The sequence below is a fragment of the Balaenoptera musculus genome, chromosome 2 (genome assembly GCF_009873245.2).
Source record: "Balaenoptera musculus isolate JJ_BM4_2016_0621 chromosome 2, mBalMus1.pri.v3, whole genome shotgun sequence".
NCBI classification, from domain to species: Eukaryota; Metazoa; Chordata; class Mammalia; order Artiodactyla; family Balaenopteridae; genus Balaenoptera; species Balaenoptera musculus.
In genome coordinates this window covers 91404829-91423115 of record NC_045786.1, presented here as the reverse complement: position 1 = coordinate 91423115, position 18287 = coordinate 91404829, and the positions used below count along the sequence as shown (strand labels likewise).

General features: G+C 39.7%; 1 protein-coding gene across 5 annotated transcripts in view; it reads right to left on the bottom strand.

The window, feature by feature from the left end:
* INO80 (INO80 complex ATPase subunit) overlaps window positions 1-18287 on the bottom strand; it is a 129772-nt gene that overhangs the window by 23642 nt on the left and 87843 nt on the right. For all 5 annotated transcript variants that reach the window (XM_036842975.1, XM_036842977.1, XM_036842978.1 and 2 more), the window contains 3 exons: window positions 17123-17348; window positions 12842-12969; window positions 2974-3068 (listed from right to left, as the gene is read on the bottom strand). In XM_036842975.1, coding sequence (XP_036698870.1) covers window positions 2974-3068; window positions 12842-12969; window positions 17123-17348 — 449 coding nt within the window. The remainder of the gene's footprint in view (window positions 1-2973; window positions 3069-12841; window positions 12970-17122; window positions 17349-18287) is intronic.

The following is an 18287-nucleotide window of genomic DNA, read 5'->3' as shown; positions in this document are numbered from 1 at the left end:
TTAGTCTCAGTCAGACTCTTTCCTGGAAGGATCCCTCATAAATAAATCTTGTATAAAGGGAATGTAAATGGCTTTTTATAGGAGTTCTTGTTTACTCTGGCTGACCTTTGAGCCACAGGGCTTTCCAGTTGAAACTACAATTTTTTCTTTTGATGTCTTTTCATTAATAATAATGAAAATATTTGGCAAGTCATGCTTTTTTGTTTTCAAAAACACCTGTCTTTTTCTCTATATTGGGCTACTGTTGCCATTCAAATTTGTAAATTTAGATCCCATTTGGAGGGACCTGCCTGACAAGCTTCTAATCAGCGTAGGCACAGTTCAGATTCTGTACATGAGAGGTAGGAGATTATTTCCTAGCCACAATCCTAACTCTACCATCTAGCTCATATGTAGGAAGGGAAGGAGACTTTAGTCTGTTTTTTCATTTTACCTAATATTAGATGCAGATGCAGGTGTTAAAATGATTGTTACTCGTTATCTAAATAAAACTCATTGCTCCCTAAGTAATTCTTAGTTGTAGAATTTGGATGCTCAAAGTAAGGTTTTCCAGGAAAGCATAAAAACAAGATATTTACTAAGTGGATCTAGTATAATTTAATGGTGAATATACCCTTCTTTTAAAGCTAAGCTTTTCAAGACTAATGTGTGCTACTGTGATTGCCCAAGTAATCACAAGTTAAATAAGAGATTTTCGAAGTAGTAAATTAGATACATCTACTGATTTTTTCCACTAAAAGGTCACTGTAAAATGTAGTGAGCCCTGGATCTCACAGTCCAGTTTTCTGGGAATTGGTTCAGCTAGAAGAAAAATTGTAGCTCTACCACTCAGAAGCCCAAACTGTTAGAAGTCAACATAATACAGCTCTGATTGGAATCTAAACCAGTAGAATTTTCTACAAAGCAATATGACAATATGCACAGTCTTAAACATTCATATTCCTTTACTCAATAATCTCTCGTTTGAATCTATATTAAGAAAATAATCTAAAATGATGACAAAGCTTGGTAACAAAGATACTCAACATTTTAACAGAAAGGTGGTATATCCAATGTAATGGAATATTGATCATTAAAAATAATGATTACAATGACTCTTTTTTAATGATATGTGAAGACCTTTATGATATACTGTTAAGTGGAAGAAATGAGGACACAGTCATCTCTACAATATGGTATCAACATATAAATCTAACTACATACACACATCAAAGACAAGAGGAATAAACCAAAATGTTAACAGTGATGGGATTGTGGGTGATTTTTACTTTCTTCATCAAATATTTCTCAAATTTTCCTCAATAGGCATTTTATATAATATACAATGGCCCCAATTGTTACTGGAAAAAAAGATTAGCTTTGCTATAAATGAGATTCTCAAATGTACAATATCGAACATATTAGTGGAAAAAAATCACAAACAGTAATAGGCAAAAGATCTATTACTTAATGGCTTTTCTTCTAACACACAACTCATGCTGCCTCATACCAATGTGCCCAAATCACTGAAGTGCTGGTATTCCTGGAGAAAACATAGGCACCCTGGGGAAAACATACAGTCTATAGATCTTGTATGTAAGATTCTTGTCATTTGGAGCTCTGAAGGTTGGACTAGATAAGGACATAGTGAAATGTATTTCATTTGATTTCAAAATCAAGAAAAGATAAAGATCAGCTGGTAAACTTTTTTGGGGGTGGGGAGAGGTACACAGCAGTATGGAGTGCTAGGGGGCACTACTATGATTATACATGTCTCAGTCAAATAATCAATTTAAGAATCAGTCAAAAGCTTCTGCTAGGTAAGAAGCTAAGTTAGGTCATCTACAAGCTGCTTCAGGTAACAAACTAAAAGAGGTCCAAAGCAGCTCTTCCCCTCCATTGTTGGTCAAACAGGCACCTGAACGCAGAAGTAGTTTCAACCTAGGAGTTATTGGTCTGAGTATATACTGTAACCAAAATATCAGGATGTATCTCCTTACCCATGCTGTGTTATAAAGGACCGTGCAACAGCAAAAATTCTCAATCAGAGGACATTCTATGTTGAACTACGGATTTGTTTTATGCTGAAGTAAAACATGCTTTAAAACTGAAATGAAAGAAACTAAAAATTGCAACCTAAATACAAATGGCTATGTGCTTAATTTTCTACCCAAGAATTCGAAAGTTAAATATTAACAGACTACACAATTAAAGGCCAAAAATTCAGAATTGTTCTGACTTACAGAACATTAAGATCTACTCTATTCCTTAGTTCTCCAGGTCTAAGGAAAATTAAGGGTGGAGTTCAGGAGACCTGTCACTAGCGGACCCTGGCTTTCTCCTTGGAGAGAGCAGTAAGCAGACCCTGCTTATTACAATGAGAACCTGCACTTGGGATAATTATGGCTCTGTAGGCCATCAGCATCCAGCAGGCAGTATTTGAAATTTCATAGGCTCATTATCAGGTGGGAGAAGTACTATAACTGAGAGCTGCCAGATGAATAGATTGCACACTACTGCAATTTGTCATACTGCACTGTACTACTACAATATTAGAGGGAAAGCAGGAAAAAGGAGGTATTTTTCTTTAAACTTATACAAAATGAAATAGGTAAGCAAAAACAAAAAGAAAATCAACTGTAAGTCAATACCCAGAGATAGCCATTGTTAACATTTAGGAATACAGCCTTGTGGACTTTTTTCTATGTACATGTTATTCACATAAGGCTCCTGGTTCATACTCAGAAATCATTTCTTTTATTGCCCAAAGAAATGGGCACTGATTTGGCACTAAAATTACCAACTATTCATTTCCTCTCTCTTTCACAGACACACAGGTCTAAACCACTATAAGCAGATCTAGCTACCTCATAAAACAGCAGAGGTTATATCATGATTGCTTAACAATCTGAGATGTGTTGGTATTTCTTTTAACTCACCATCTCAACTAGAGGAAAATCAAATGACCATTTTTATAATTCCTATTAACATTACCTGGTCTGAAAATCAGCAACCATGTCCCGCCTCTCTGAGATCTTGGATGAGCCATCAAGCCTCATGTAGGTATGCTTCCTGTAAACCACATATTCCTGCCAATCAGAGTAAAAAGATATGGTAAGTTTGATGCAAGTTACTGCATTCGAATTTCCACAAGCATCTACCCACCTCATCCATACTGGGGGCAAGTCATTCTATCCAGAATGAGGAGAAAGCAATCTCAGAAGCACAGGAATTTGATTCGTAAATGAGTTTATTATCAGTGTGCAAAAATAGAGGGTACCCTGGAGATTACAACGACTCTCAATTTCAACTTAGAAACTAATCTTATTCCTGCAGATTTCTGTAGGTTTTGTAAAAAAACAAACTAAACAGAATGAAATCTGTAAACCAAAATGGCTTTTCAGTCACCAACCAGATGTCTCTCATGGCTATGGAATGGCCAGTTTTCTTTCAGCAACACCCACCCCAATGGGTTTCCCTCCAGCAAATTCTTTCTGACCAAAGTCCTTGAATTTACAACCTAAGCTCCCTTCTCCCAGCACAGCATACATCACTGTTAAGGGAGGCCTAAGCATCAGAATGAACAGAAGACAAGGTAACTTTCCACGGCAGAGAATGTTCTTGGCATTATCTGTAAGAGGAATTAAAACTTTTAAGAACGGAGAAGAGATTTCAAGAGATGCAATAGAGGGGATGTATCTCCATTCTTGGAAGTTGCAATTCCTCTTACAGATATGTCCAAATGAGCACTGATTTCCTTTCTTTACCCCGATTATATGGATTATGTTTCAAAAAGTCCACTTGCAGAGGGACTGTTACCAAAACCTAATACAGGGACTTCCCTGGTGGCGCAGTGGTTAAGAATCCGCCTGCCAATGCAGGGGACACAGGTTCTAGCCCCAGTCCGGGAAGATCCCACATGCCGCGGAGCAACTAAGCCCATGTGCCACAACCACTGAGCCTGCGCACTAGAGCCCGTGAGCCACAACTACTGAGCCCACATGCCTAGAGCCCGTGCTCCACGACAAGAGAAGCCACTGCAATTAGCAGCCCGTGCACTGCAATGAAGAGTAGCCCCCGCTCGCCGCAACTAGAGAAAGCCCATGCGCAGCAACGAAGACCCAAGGCAACCAAAAAATAAAAAGTGAATACAGCTGCCTATTTATAAGAAACACCATGAAGCAGTCTTTCCAGTTCAAAAAAACCTTTTTCCTGCTGAAAAAGACTAATCATTTCTACATTTGGGAGATGTTTCTATTAATTAATTTTCTGTGGTCGAATGTTCTTTCATTGTAATAGTCTCATTATGGACCTCTTATACCTGGCTGGGTACTTCAGCACAGACGGTTGTTACAGTTTGGTATGACTGGTGCAGTGTATGTGGCAGCACTCTTAGAGCAAGTTGAGATATATATATATATATATATATATATATATATATATATATAATATATATATGTGTGTGTGTGTGTAGGTATGTATGTATGTGTGTGTGTGTGTGTATATATATATATTTTTTTTTTTCTTCTTCTTTTTTTCTTTCTGTCTCCAGGTGGTTCTTTAAGGGCTTTGGTAATCACAGGGGGGGCAGAAAATATTCAGTCAAAGCAAGCTTCACATTTAGTGGTAGAGCCCTATAATGGGAATGGGTTAATGGCAGAAGAGTAGGGGGTGTTTTGGATGAGGAATTCAGGAAAGAAGATGAAAAATGACAGCATGATGATGGTCTTTAGAGGCTCACTATACCTGGGCAGCTAATCCAATCAGGAGATGTTGCCATCCAGAACAATAAAATACCTAGATTATAGAGAGACAGCCCACAGATTTGAACTTTAACCAAAAGGTGGGCTTCCTGCATAGGCACTGCACTCTTCTGCCTTTTGAACCAGAACTTCCAACTTTAGTGACAGGACTGATAAATGAATCTTCTTGTAGATCTTGCTGTTCACATCATTTATATATCAAGGTCAGAACAACATTAGAGATATTAATCCCAGGCCATAATCAAACCAACACTGATCATAGACAACCTGTTACTGAGGCAACGGAAGTGAATCTTTCCCATTTGCTGCTTTAAGCCTTTGCTCTCTCACCCAGGGGAATAGTGGGATTTCAGAAGGCTTAGTTGAGTTTAGATCCTATTTCAGTAAATAGCTTCAAAACAACAAGTAAATGGACATGGAAACAGCAGTTAAAAGCAGGACAGAGGCATAGCTATATCCTGACAATACAGAAAAACATCTATAAGATAAAGACTGAGCTAAAAAGGCGATTCAATATTTCTTTCATTCACAAATTCTGGCTACACCAAAGCTATCCTAGACATCTCTCTAGAACTCTAGGCTATTTGGGAAAGATACTTAATTTAATCAAGTGCTCGTCCGGAAAGAAAAGCCTTATTTTTTCCAATTGTTAATTTCAAGAACTGTTCCATTCTTAGTTCAGTTCTCCTATGATCCTAAAAACACCTAATGATTTAATATAAAATTTAATTCTATTTTTTAAAATAAAAAGACAAATTTACAACAACAAATGATTTGATAGTAGTCATAGCACTTTTGAAAAGTTTAAAAATCTATTTAAAAAAATCTATCCCCACTTAACAATCTCTATATCAAAAGGTTTTCTAATATCCGTCTTAAGAGTCTTTCTTAATATATTCTTTTCAAAGCCAGCAGCTGAGACTGGTTAATTAGTAACTATTTGCTGAGTTTTGCAGTTAAATGTCTTTTACTTTTATTTATTTTTTAAACAAACTTTATTTATGACTGCGTTGGGTCTTGTTTGCTGCGCACGGGGTTTCTCTAGTTGCGGCCAGCGGAGGTTGCTCTGTTGCGGTGCGCGGGCCTCTCATTGCAGTGGCTTCTCTTGCTGTGGAGCACAGGCTCTAGGCTCGCGGGCTCTAGAGCACAGGCTCAGTAGTTGTGCTGCATGTGCTTAATTGCTCCGCAGCATGTGGGATCTTCCCGGACCAGGGCTTGAACCGGTGTCCCCTGCATTGGCAGGCGGATTCTTAACCATTGCGCCACCACTGAAGTCCCTTAAATGTCTTTCAAGGATGGCACAGCATTCTCATTCATCCCCCAATAGTCTGTAATTCACTCCCATGCCTGAGGACCACTGCTGGATGACTACTGCTTGCTGGATGACTTTACTGTGTTTTGTAGGAACCGTGTCATGTTAGCACTCCTGTGCATTAAGAAGGGCTTATGGTACAGAAAGGCCAACCGTTACCCAGTTCTTCCTGACACTTGGCACTCTGTAGAAACCAAGGGCATTTCTAACCCAAGTCTACTTGGGTTATTTAGGAAAAGCTCAGAAAATGATCCATCAGTATGATTAAATTTCTTGGAACCTTGTAAACCAAGAATTCCTTTCCACTTAAAGCAGTGAAGAGAAAAGAGAAACCAAATGTAGACCTTCCTCTCCCAGAAGTCTCATAATTTAGTATCCTCCCTTAATTAAATAAATATGAACACCAGTATTCTCAAGTGGATCAATAACCAGTAACCAAAGTAAGCTCTAATTCTGCTTGAACTAATAAAATAAAAATTATGGCTTTTAACATTTAGGAAGTCTTTAGACCTATACAGTTCTAGTAGGTACTATTTTTAAAAATTATTGAAGAAGCCAAAGGGGTTATGGACAAGATGTACTCTTGGCATCTGAGTAGTGATTTTCAGCCGGGATTAAAATTCCTGGGTCCCACCCCCCCAGGAATTCTGACTCTGTAGGTCTGGGTTAGGGCCTAGACCGGTTTATTTTTAAAAAGCTCCAAAGATGATTGCAATAGACACCCTATTTCTAGAGCTGAGAACAACCACTCCAGAGGGAAGGCAGGGCAGGGTCCCTTAGAATCATGCTATCTCAGCATGGCTCTCAGATGAGCAACACATGAAGTTTGTCAGAAATGCAGAACTGAGGGGCACACCCCATATCTAGTAAATCGAAATCTGCATTTAACAGGTGTGACTTGTAAGTACATTTACACTGTTATAGAACATACCCTTATGCTATTTCTAAAGCACTGGAACACTTTTTTCAAGAAAACTCTTATATGGAATCCCTCTAATATAAAATAGATTTAAAAAAAATTACTATTCTAGCTAACAAAGAAGGGTAGGGAGTCCAGGCCCCACCTGTTTAATGTCTACACCTAGGTCTCCTGTCCTGTACCCAACCCCATCAGTTGAAAAACCACTGTCTTAGAATACAAATTGAGAAGACAGGTCAGTTCTGGAACACGTCCCTAAGTCCTACCTTTTAAGCAGTAGCATGTGAACAGAGCTATTAGCATAACTCAAAATAGTTTCAGCAAGTGCCTCTCAATCCTTTAAAGTATACTAAATAAAAGCAAACATTCACACACCCAGGGGCGTAATACAAAGGGTCTAGGTTCATCTTGTAGTAGTGATAATGATGATGACTAGCATTTACTGAACATTTACTAAGTGACAATCACTATTCTGTGTATTTTACCTGGTTTTGCTTATCTACTCCTCACTACAGCCTTTCGGGTAGGTGTTATTATTGTCACTCCCATATCTTACAGATGTTAAGCAAGGTCTCTAAAGTGACACAGGCAGCAGGCATGGAGCTAGGATGGGAACTCAAGTACACTAGATCCAGAGCCTTTAGCTTAACCCCTCCACCTACTGCTTCCCAGATAGAACAGAAGCTCACTACCACGAGCGGAAAAAAAGGGGAGGGAGAAGCCCCACAAGGTTCTTAATATATTATGACTATAACCCCCATCCATCATCATAAAGAAAGGGTAACTGGGCACTTGAAAAAATAAAGGCAAATGTTTATACATCCCTAACGCAAACCTTCCGTTCTGAGACTTCTTCTCTATTTCAAAGTTGTCTCTGATGTTCATTTTAACCCAATTTCACTGTCACAGAAAAATCTGAGGGGAAGACTCAGTAGGATCCACAAACCTGCAGACCTAGTGTAACTTTATTTTCCTGGACATGCCCCTTTCCATCTTTGGTGTATATCACCGGCAAAAAGTGAGGCTCCTCTCAATGTCTATTACAACTTCTCTTTTGTCCAAGCAAATTGCACCAAGTAAGTGAAATATGATAGCTATCCTTCCCTTATCTAATATAGAGCCCTCTGGAGCAATCACAAAGCATTCATGGGCCCATCATAATCTGCCTTCACCCTACTTGTTATTCCCCTTTCTTCTATACCGTATGCTCCAGTTACACTAAACTACTCCCCACTGCCCAATGTCTTGTACCTTCCCACGTCTGTGCCTTTTTACATCTGGCTTCCTTAGTCTGGAAATGCCCTTTTTCCTCATGGTTGAAATTCTATTTAAGTTCAGTTCATATGTCACCGTATGTGAAGCCTTCCCGAAGTGACCCAGTTGGAAATAAATGGATCATCCCTCTTGCTATCTTCAGCTCTGTTTATGCTTTATTTTTGGCATTAGTGCCAGGGTACACTTGACAGTTATTTGTGTGAGATATATATATACATACATACATAAATCCTTCACTAGATACATCTCTTAAAGTCAAAGACCACATTTAACTGGTATTTACCTCTGCCTAGCACAGTGCCTCGCTCATAGTAGGCATGAAAAAGAAATGAACTAAACAGAATAAATATAGTGTGGTTGTAAGCAAACACATTTCTTTCTATCACTTCTAAGACCTAATGAAAATGCTAGTTAACAGTGACCCCAATTTGCTTTTCATTCCACGGAGCAGTTTTAAAATACTCAGTTTCCCTGTATGTTCAGAATCACAGCTCCCAAAGGTTACTTGGAGTTCTAAGAAAAGCCAGCCCATAAATGATAGAATGTCTGTTTGGGATGAATCCTTCCCCAGTGAGGCACTTGCTGACTAGGCAAGTTACACAACCCAGTGTCTCATATATCATCATTAGCTATGGATTATCTGTATTTAATTCTGTGTTGCATTATTTTCATATATTGGTGCAGTGCGAGATTTGTCTGGGTTTCAGAACTTAACAATCACACATACAGCACCAGTTGGCTGACCCTTTCCAAGTATTTCTGTATTGCACAGAAAATACTTAGGCTTATTTCCTTGAACTACAGACTCAGTTGCTTGATGCAATAGGAATGAATCTCAAAAGAGATGACTCAGAGATAATGTAAGTCATCTGTAGTGAGTTAAAAGCTCTCTGCAACTACTAAACTATGGGGAGGGACGGGGAGTATCCCAAACTATAGGGTAAAATGGTGGTGGTGGGAAAAGTTTTGTCTGACATCCAGCTGGATGCCACCATCCCAACAGCATAGGGGCTATGTATGTCTGTGTCCATAGTACCCCCATCAGGCAAGACCCTGTATGTGACTCAGGAAATAAAAAAATAAACTGATAACATAACTTAGTGACCTGTGATATCCTCTCTTATTTATGTCCTTGACTTCTACCCATGGCACACTAAAAATTCCTGGCCCTGGAAATTAAGTAGTCTCCTTTTTAAATCCCCTATCTGGAAATACTATTTGGATACCATGGGACAAGATGAAATATTTCTGAATATAGAATTCTATTTGGAAGAAGATCTGATATATTCACTTGAAATTTAAACTAAAGTCAGATTTTTGCCCAAGAGAAGGAGGCTATCAATCACTTTAGAAAATACTGAGCAAATACAAAGTGCTTAGAACTAGTATTTTTCACAAAATGGAATCCTGACCATACAAAAGTGTGTGAATTTTTACTATCTTTTAGTTCTTCTGAGTCCCAGAAACAGACAAACACATAGCCAAGGCTAAGGCACAGAACAAAAAAACCCCAAAAAGGCTGTTAGATAAAAGAGATGCTGACATGCTCCACAGCTACACAGCAGAGCTTCAACAGCCCCATGTGAGCTCAAATTCCTGCTCTATTGGAAGTTTTTCTTCCATCTTTGATATACAGGGTACAAGATGTCAAGGGAAAAAGAGAATCCTGAAAACATTTTTTTTTTTAATCTAAAAAATCAAACAAGCAAACAAAAACCACAACACTCTGAGAATGAAGAAGCAAGGCCAAGGGTCAAGGTATTTTTTAAAATTAATACTAGGTCATGTTTTAAAGTGGAACATGGCTCTAATGAATGTTTACAATGAAAGCTTCCATCATGAAAGTGACTGAAAAACCCATAATACTCTTTGAAAAGATAATGAAAAGTAGATCTAATCCTGCACTGTCCTAAAATCCACAGTACATTTACATTTCTATAAATGATGAGACAAATATTAAACATTGTGGGCACTGTAATTCTATGCCCACAAAATATATTTGGAGGACTAAATTCTTGGAATACAAAATGTGGTTCGTTTGAATAAATAATATTAAAACAAATAAATAGACTGAAAAAGAAGAAACTTTAAAATTTAATGTTGAAGGAAGAATAGTATAGTAGTAAGGAAACTAGACAACAGTTTCATTTTAATTCTTCAGTACAAACAGTTGCAACATTTTCTGGCTTCAGCATCCTAGAAGCATGTTACACACATGGCTAAGGAATGTTAGCAGTTGTGAAATTCAGGCTTTGAATTTGCTTTTCCCTAATTTAGAATTCCCCATAGAGCGATGCAACTACATTTAGAGAAGATTCTCAAGCTGCCTTCATTGCTAAGCCTACCCACAAAGTCCACATCCCCTCTAAAACTCCTGCTGGATTATAGGGAGACAGGAAGTTACCCTGGTGGGTAGTGTTTACAGCACTCATCCTGAACAAAACTCATTATCATACTTTGAATTACTTATCTTAGTGATTCTTATGAGTACCTAGAAGTGTGCAATATACAGAATAAGGGACTAAAATGCAGGACTGTGTCACTTAACCTACTCACACTCACCTTCATCTACCAGAGCTAGCTTATTTTTTGGTGGCTCACCCCCTTTTCCTTGGAACTTCCCTTATAATGTGAATCAGCTTTTAGGACTCTATAATATACTGATATATAGACTTGGGAAAAAAAAAAGATTATTAACTCCCTTACAATATCCTTAGCATATTACCTTTTCTATAATTCTTATCAGTGAAAGATTACTATTTCATCTATACTTTCCTGACTCTTCAGGAAAAGGCAGGTACACTTTATCTAAAAAGAGTCCCACTGAAAGAAAGTTACTCATACATATTGTTTTGGCTGTTGGCATCATTTAGTTTGAACAGAATTTTTTTTTTTTTTTTTTTTGGCTGCATTGGGTCTTCGTTGCTGCGCGGGCTTTCTCTAGTTGCGGCGAGTGGGGGCCACTCTTCATTGTGGTGCGTGGGCTTCTCATTGAGGTGGCTTCTCGTTGTGGAGCACGGGCTCTAGGTGCACAGGCTTCAGTTGTTGCAGCACACGGGCTCAGTAGTTGTGGCTCACGGGCTTTAGAGCGCAGGCTCAGTAGTTGTGGTGCACGGGCTTAGCTGCTCTGCAGTACGTGGGATCTTCCTGGACCAGGGCTCGAACCCAAGCCCCCTGCACTGGCAGGCGGATTCTTAACCACTCTGCTACCAGGGAAGTCCCTGAACAGAATATTAAGGATGCAGGCAGTCCTTTTATTTTGGATTATTGCTGTTAGGACCTTTAACATAGTCAAGATTTACATCAAACACAACGGCTTAATCGCCTCTTACGGTGACTCACAGTCACTTATAAGCATTTTTTCCATCATTTAGAAATAGATGACCTACTCACAATACAAAAAGGCAGAAACTTCTGCCTGTTGACAGCATTCCAGAGGCTAAACACTTTTTATTAAACATAAAACACAGTGATTAAATTGACCTCAAATGTTATTTGTTATGTCTCTTGCTAAAAGAAGTTGCCTGATTATTTAAGAGCCTGCCACCGAATTCAGATAAACTCACTGCAAAATTCAGCGAGCCAGCCTTGGCTTCTGAAGAACCTAACATTCTCCCCTATTGCTACCCTTCATTCCTTCTGTACTGACAGAATCTCTACTCCTTTATTCCTAGATAGGGATAATCACGGTCCAATTTCCACTTATTTATTACCAACTAGTCCCTGGAGTAGCAGGGTTAAAATTTAAAGCCTTAAATATGTAAAACACACACAAAAAAACATGAGAATATTTATACACTACTGACATCCAGATGCTTCAGCCTCTCAACAGATGGCTTTCCAACTTTCTTGCACGAAAAACTTACTCTAGTGGTCTGTGGTTATTTGTCCTCACTTTCACTCCTCTGTTTATATGTCCATGACTTTCTCTCCCTCAAATAATAAGCCACTACTTCAACAACAAGAAAGCAGAGAGAATGTCAACTCAGAAGTAATAAAAGAAACAAAATCTGCCCTGCACAGTAAGACAGAGCTGTATCTTTCACCATAACCCAATGGTTGTCAACTTTGGTTATATATTAGAATCACCTTGGGAGCTTTTTATCCTAATGCCTAGGCCTCATTCCATACTTCTTATATAAGTATCTCTGAGGATGGGACATCAGTATTTTTTAAAGCTCCCCCAAAAGACTGCAAAATGTAGTCAGGTTGAGAACCACTACACTAACTCAGGATGAATAGCTGCTCTCTAATAGAGAACTAATCCCAAATCTTGTTTTCCATACAGAATTTCAGAGGATTTTTCAAGAAATTCCTAGGATCTGATCTGCTTTAAAATTCAGGAATTTCTTCACCAGTAAAGGAAGGGAGGAGGGGGATTCTATTTCACTGATATAAGGAAGGAGGAAGGAGGAAGAAGTCCTTTGCACACTTTCATATCCGCCAGGAGTTGCTTCTCCTCCCCATATAGATGGTCAAATCACGAAGACAAGTTTTGGGTTCCCATTAAGCAGGACTGACATTAGTCATACATCTATGATTCCTGCAATTTAAATGTCAAAGCGTCCTAGTCCCCAAGGTTCTTTCTCCTACCTCCAGCAGGTCTATCATCCTGGTCATCTGGGAGTAGATAAGGACCCTATGTCCTTGAGACTTGAGCCGAGTCAACAGGACGTCAAGGGCATACAGCTTTCCACTGTCAGTGATGAGGCTCTCCTTGCCTAGGGAGAAGAAAAGGGGGGAAGTGGGAAATTGTATTTAATTGAAGCAGCAAAATCACTCACTGCAAAGCTGTATGCAGCCAAAATGACTGCAACCAGGATGCTTGTCATCATGAGAGCAGGAAAGTACTCTAGAGAAGAATGCAAAGCACTGTTAAATCATATCCAGTAGTGCTCTGGGAAGAAACATCCTGAAGTAGGGAGGTGTACGTCCCCTCCCAACTGACAGTTCCCAATCAGACATCTGCTGCTAAGGCATCTGAAAGTTTCCCTGCTCCACATTTTTATTCAAGAGACAGCAGGTATATGTGGACATCTAAGAGTAATATCCATGCCAAACCTGCTGTTAAGTGACCTGAGAAATCTTTTTCCTTTGTTCATCTTATCTCTAGGTATCTGTTTCTACTAGTCCTGTGGCTATATGGTTTACCTCCCAAAGGCATGAGAATGTAGAGAAACAAGGGCTGCTCTTGCCTGCCCCTAAAGACACTTGAACACCAAGAAATGCACTAAAAAACAAAAACAAAAACAAAACAAAAAACCCCCCTCCCTCTTGGATGATTTCAAATAGGTTGGCTGGTAAATGTCATTATCCTAAGCTGTAATTTAATAAAGACACTAGGGCTTATTCAGCTTTTCAGAAAGACTGACTTTGGGTTTCTATGAAATGGAAGCTGCTTTCACTCACTAATTTGTGCTTCCTCCTTCCTCTTCCCATTAAAAAAAAAAAAAAAAAAAAAAAAAAAAAAAAAAAAAAAAAAAAAAAGAAAGGCATTTCAGCCAAAGATCTTTAGAGAACACTTAACTCACAAATTTTCATCTTATCCATTCAGTATCATTCAACTCCCATCACATTTCAGGAAGTAGAGTTTCCTGTTTGCAGACTGGTCCATAAACATACCCTAAACAATTGCTGCTACTAGGAGGGGAAGAGATGAAACTTAAGGGGCTGGGAGATGTAAGAGTATGTTTGCAAGTGGCGGTGGGACGCAAAAAGAGAGCCAGAAAGGCTAGAGAGTTCACATACACAGCTAACTACTAAAAGTAAAAAAAGAAAACTGTTAAGAAAAACATACTGTCTACCTTTAGTTTAGGGTTTGAACCTGTGGTTTTTCCTCTGAAATATAGACGCTGACTGTTGAGAGCAATCCAAAAGTTTTCAACGGTCATTTCTCTGTTCTCACCACTATCTGCCAAGTGCACAATTAATTGTATAAACCGAATGAGAACAGATGTGCTGACAGCACCACAACAAATCATCAGCCACTGTGTTTTTGCTACAAAGCTACAGGTCCTGGATGTTTACTCCTCTGCACTGCAGCCTGCCTTTTCCCACCTTCGGAACATTGCCAGGCCACATTTCTTCCTCCACCACCCCCTCCCTGACGCTGTGGCACACACCTTTGTTCAGCCTCTTTGTTTGGTCCTGTTTAGATTATTGAAATGCTCTCCTTGTTGGTCTCCTTACCAACGCGATCAAATGACTGCAGCTGGGACAGAACCGATTGCTAAGCCCTCTTGCTGGCACCGGACAAGGAGGCCTATGTAAATTCCCAGTCTGATCAGGCAGCAATGCTTTCGTAACAACTTCAAGGGTTTCTTCTTGCCAATTACCCTTCTCCTTTAATTGGGTTCCCTGGGGTCCCTCAATTTTGATAGCTCCTAAACATTCCCCAAAGAGGTACCAATCAGCTTCAGACAGTAAGTTTCTTTTTTTCTCATTAAAAGCACAGGAAAGTGAAAAAGAAGCCCATATATGTTTCAGTGACTGAGTGAGAGTGGGCAAGCTAAGCGAATCAGATTTCTGCAGCCTGCTTATCTCCTCTTTCCATTCGTATATAGTCCCTCAACACAAATATTTAAGCATATACAAATCTGTCTTGTGTCTGAATATTCAGAAGCTTCAATTCATCTCAAAATCATGATTTAATGGTTTTCACACATTCCTGCTTCCCACATCTACTTTACTTTGCAAGCAGAACGAACTGATGCTAGGATTAGGAAAACTCAGAGATGAAGATGTACACTTAGAAGAGAACTCTGATGCACCTAAAAGAAGCAAGAAGTCGTACCTGTTGTTAGCTTGTTATTGTTTAGGTGGGGGAGGTGGAAGTGGACAGACAGAATTTCTTTGGACTTGACTGAAGGAAAAGGTCTAAGAAGAAAGTGACATCAGCAACAGCCTTAAAGCACTTAAGCAGAAAAAAAGTTTTCTTTCACTGCACACTGTTGCCTTCTGGGCCTGGCATCCATTACCCAATTTTCAGGAGCTACCAAAGTTGCACTGGACAAGAGCACCACCTGTTGCTAAGCAGGGCGTAGAGCCAAGAAGAGCACAATTCCCTAGAAATTAGGCTGACTCTGCCAAGTCAAACCTGCGCCCAGCCCCTTCTTTCAAACAGAAGCTCAAAAAATGTTGAAACGAACAGACCTACGCTACTTTCTTGCAATCTTTCCTACAATCCTACAGTACAATCTTACAGTATTTTCACTTAGATACAAGCTCTTACTGACCACAGTATAAGATCCTGGTCACCGACAAAATGAATGTATCCAATGGCAGTAAAATTAGGGTAACAGATAAAATAATATCTCCTTTTTCCAAGGAGAGGAGACTTTTGAAGGGATTGTACACACTTCTCTTGGTGAAACACAGAGAGACATTCAAGGTGTGAAATCCAGAAGATTTTGGTCAGTCTCTCAAGGAATATAATAAAACCAACCCTTCCCAGGGAAACAGAAAATGTAAAAGTATAGAGGAAAAAGAGATAAAATACAGGTTCCAGTGACCCCTCCAACCCCCACTGCCCTGCCCAGCCAGTCTACCGAGCACAATGGGGTCAGTGAGGAGCTGGTTGGTTCTCACAGTAAACAGCCAGTGAGGCTGGTGCTTTTTATCGATGCAAAAAGAACTCAGACACTTCCTGCTATTTAAACAAGGTCCATTTTTCTTTCAAAGAACAGGAAAAGCCACAAGAGATTCCCACAGCGCCAGCAATAAGCCTTCTCCTTCTGTACTGGGAACTTAGGAGTCAAAATGAAAAAGGGAGAAAGAAGAAATAAGGTGTTATCTTGCTTCTTTTAACACCTGTGCTCATCTTCTGCCAGGGACTCTGTGGTTTCCAAACCTGCTGGCTTCTATTCCTCTATTCCTACTACTATTCAGGCCTGCTTTACAGCTGGGCTTTCCCCTTATTTTCTAACAATATACCTTCACCCACTGCTTTCATCTGTTTTAAGTCAGATATGAGGCCACATACATATTGCTCTTGTACACAAAACGGTATCTTCCAGTTCAAAGCACCCCCAAAGCAACTAACAGGTTGACCCAAAGTCCCTCGACACTTGACAAAGTTAACATTAAATGGAAAAGCCAGGCCTTAAAGCCTAGAACCCAGTTATCTCTTAGAAATAGCAGAGCCTCTCTTTTGAACACTTAACTCTAGTTTACTTCCTTTATGTGCCAGTAAGATGAATATAATCAAAGCATCAGAGAATTTGGACAACTGAAACGAACATGGTAGCTTTAAGCTATCACTCCAGTGTGCCTGCAGGTGTAAGCAAGGAACATAAGCCTATGAACCCTGTGTTCGGTTTCCTTAAAAGTAGTCTCACTAAAGCAAAAATGAAAACCTAGTTTCCTTTCAACCCTCGACCTTGACTCTAGTAGGTCTGGGAATCCGCTAGCATTTTGGCACAAAACACTGTTTTTCTTCTGGTTATCATTCAGATCTCTAGTGCTTCGTGCAGGACACTGTTTATGCTACTTAAACTAGGCTTTCTGTGAGTGACGACATTCTCATTCATTCCACTGGCAATGGCACAAGACGACTGTACTCACTCGACCTGAAGCCTTTCCTACCAAGTTTATTTCCCTACACCCCCCGCCCCCACTGCTAAGAGTGGTATTCCTCTCTCAGCTGTAAGCTTGTCACAGGACAGCATTTAGGCAGAAATCTAAAAAAAACATTTCTATTTCCACTCAAGTCACGAATTACTTAAGCATTCTTACCTACAATCACTAACGGTAAAAGAGGAAATAGAAACCTCAAGAACTTTGAATTCTGAATATCTGAAACCACCACATGGAGTATTTTCCTGGTTCTTCCCTTGCCAAAGCTGGGAACATATGCCAAGAGAAAGGAGGACTCACCTGGAATCCTGATGAAAGACCAGCCATTCTGAGGCCTAATGCTCCACAGTCCTCCAGCTGGTTCTGGAAAGAACTGGGACCGTCGATTTAGCCAGTCTGCCGCCAGTTCAGGGGCCCCATTCAACAAACACTGCTTGGCTGCCAGACTCCCTCCTTCCTTCAGCACTCGCCGCTCATATTCTGCACTTCTGTCATTGCAGTAAGAATCCAATGGCACTGCGGTGACCTGCAGTGAAAGATTCACATGAGATGGCTCTTTCACATTTTCCACACCCACTAAGCCTTTTGGGAACTTTGACTCTGAAATCAGACTAATGTGGATAATTCTTAGACTAGCGGTTTTAACTTCCCTGCTCTGACAAACTAACCTGTCCTTAATAACTGACTTAGTGAGCTTCCCCAGGTAAAAAGCCAACCTCCATAACATGAATTTTCAACAAACTAAAGATCCAGAGAGTGCTGGAGTTTGCAGATAAACTGGGATACCAGTTTATACCAGTCAGGAATAATTCTATCACAAATATATATATATACATATATATATATATGTATCTGATCACTTTGTCATCTCCCTTCATTGCCAGACAGTGCTTTTGGCAAAGTTCTATTAGCCATACACAGGATGGTGAGGCCATAAAGGGAGCTGGAGATAGTCATTATTAAAGAACTAAAGAGTATCCTCCTGGTGCATCTGAAGCTATCTTTAAGGCTTCTGTGGCAAAGCTCCCAAGTTTGTCAACATTTCTTTTTCCTCTTCCCTGACCAGGTTATTGACTGACAAACCTAATGGAAGATAAGAGAATCTTTCTTTCAGGCCATAAGCTGCGGGGAGCATTATGGGGTAGGGATTAGAGAAAGCAATTGCCAGAGAGTAGTGAATTCATTTCCTGGCTAGGGCAGAGGCTTTGCACAAATTCTTATCTCACATTCAAATGCTGCCCCCCAAAGGAACAGAAGGCTCCTGCCAATTTAGAAACACAGGTTTTATCCTTCTTTAATGACCTGGGTCTATTCCCACTCTAATAAGCAGCTATGCATTCAGATGTCTGTGAAATCATCTGATAAGGAGTCTGAGGTTACCTTTTGTTAAAATTTGGAGGTTGTGATTACCTGTAAGGCCAGGTTGATAAAAATGCTAAGGTCCCATTATTAGCAGTGAATTGCT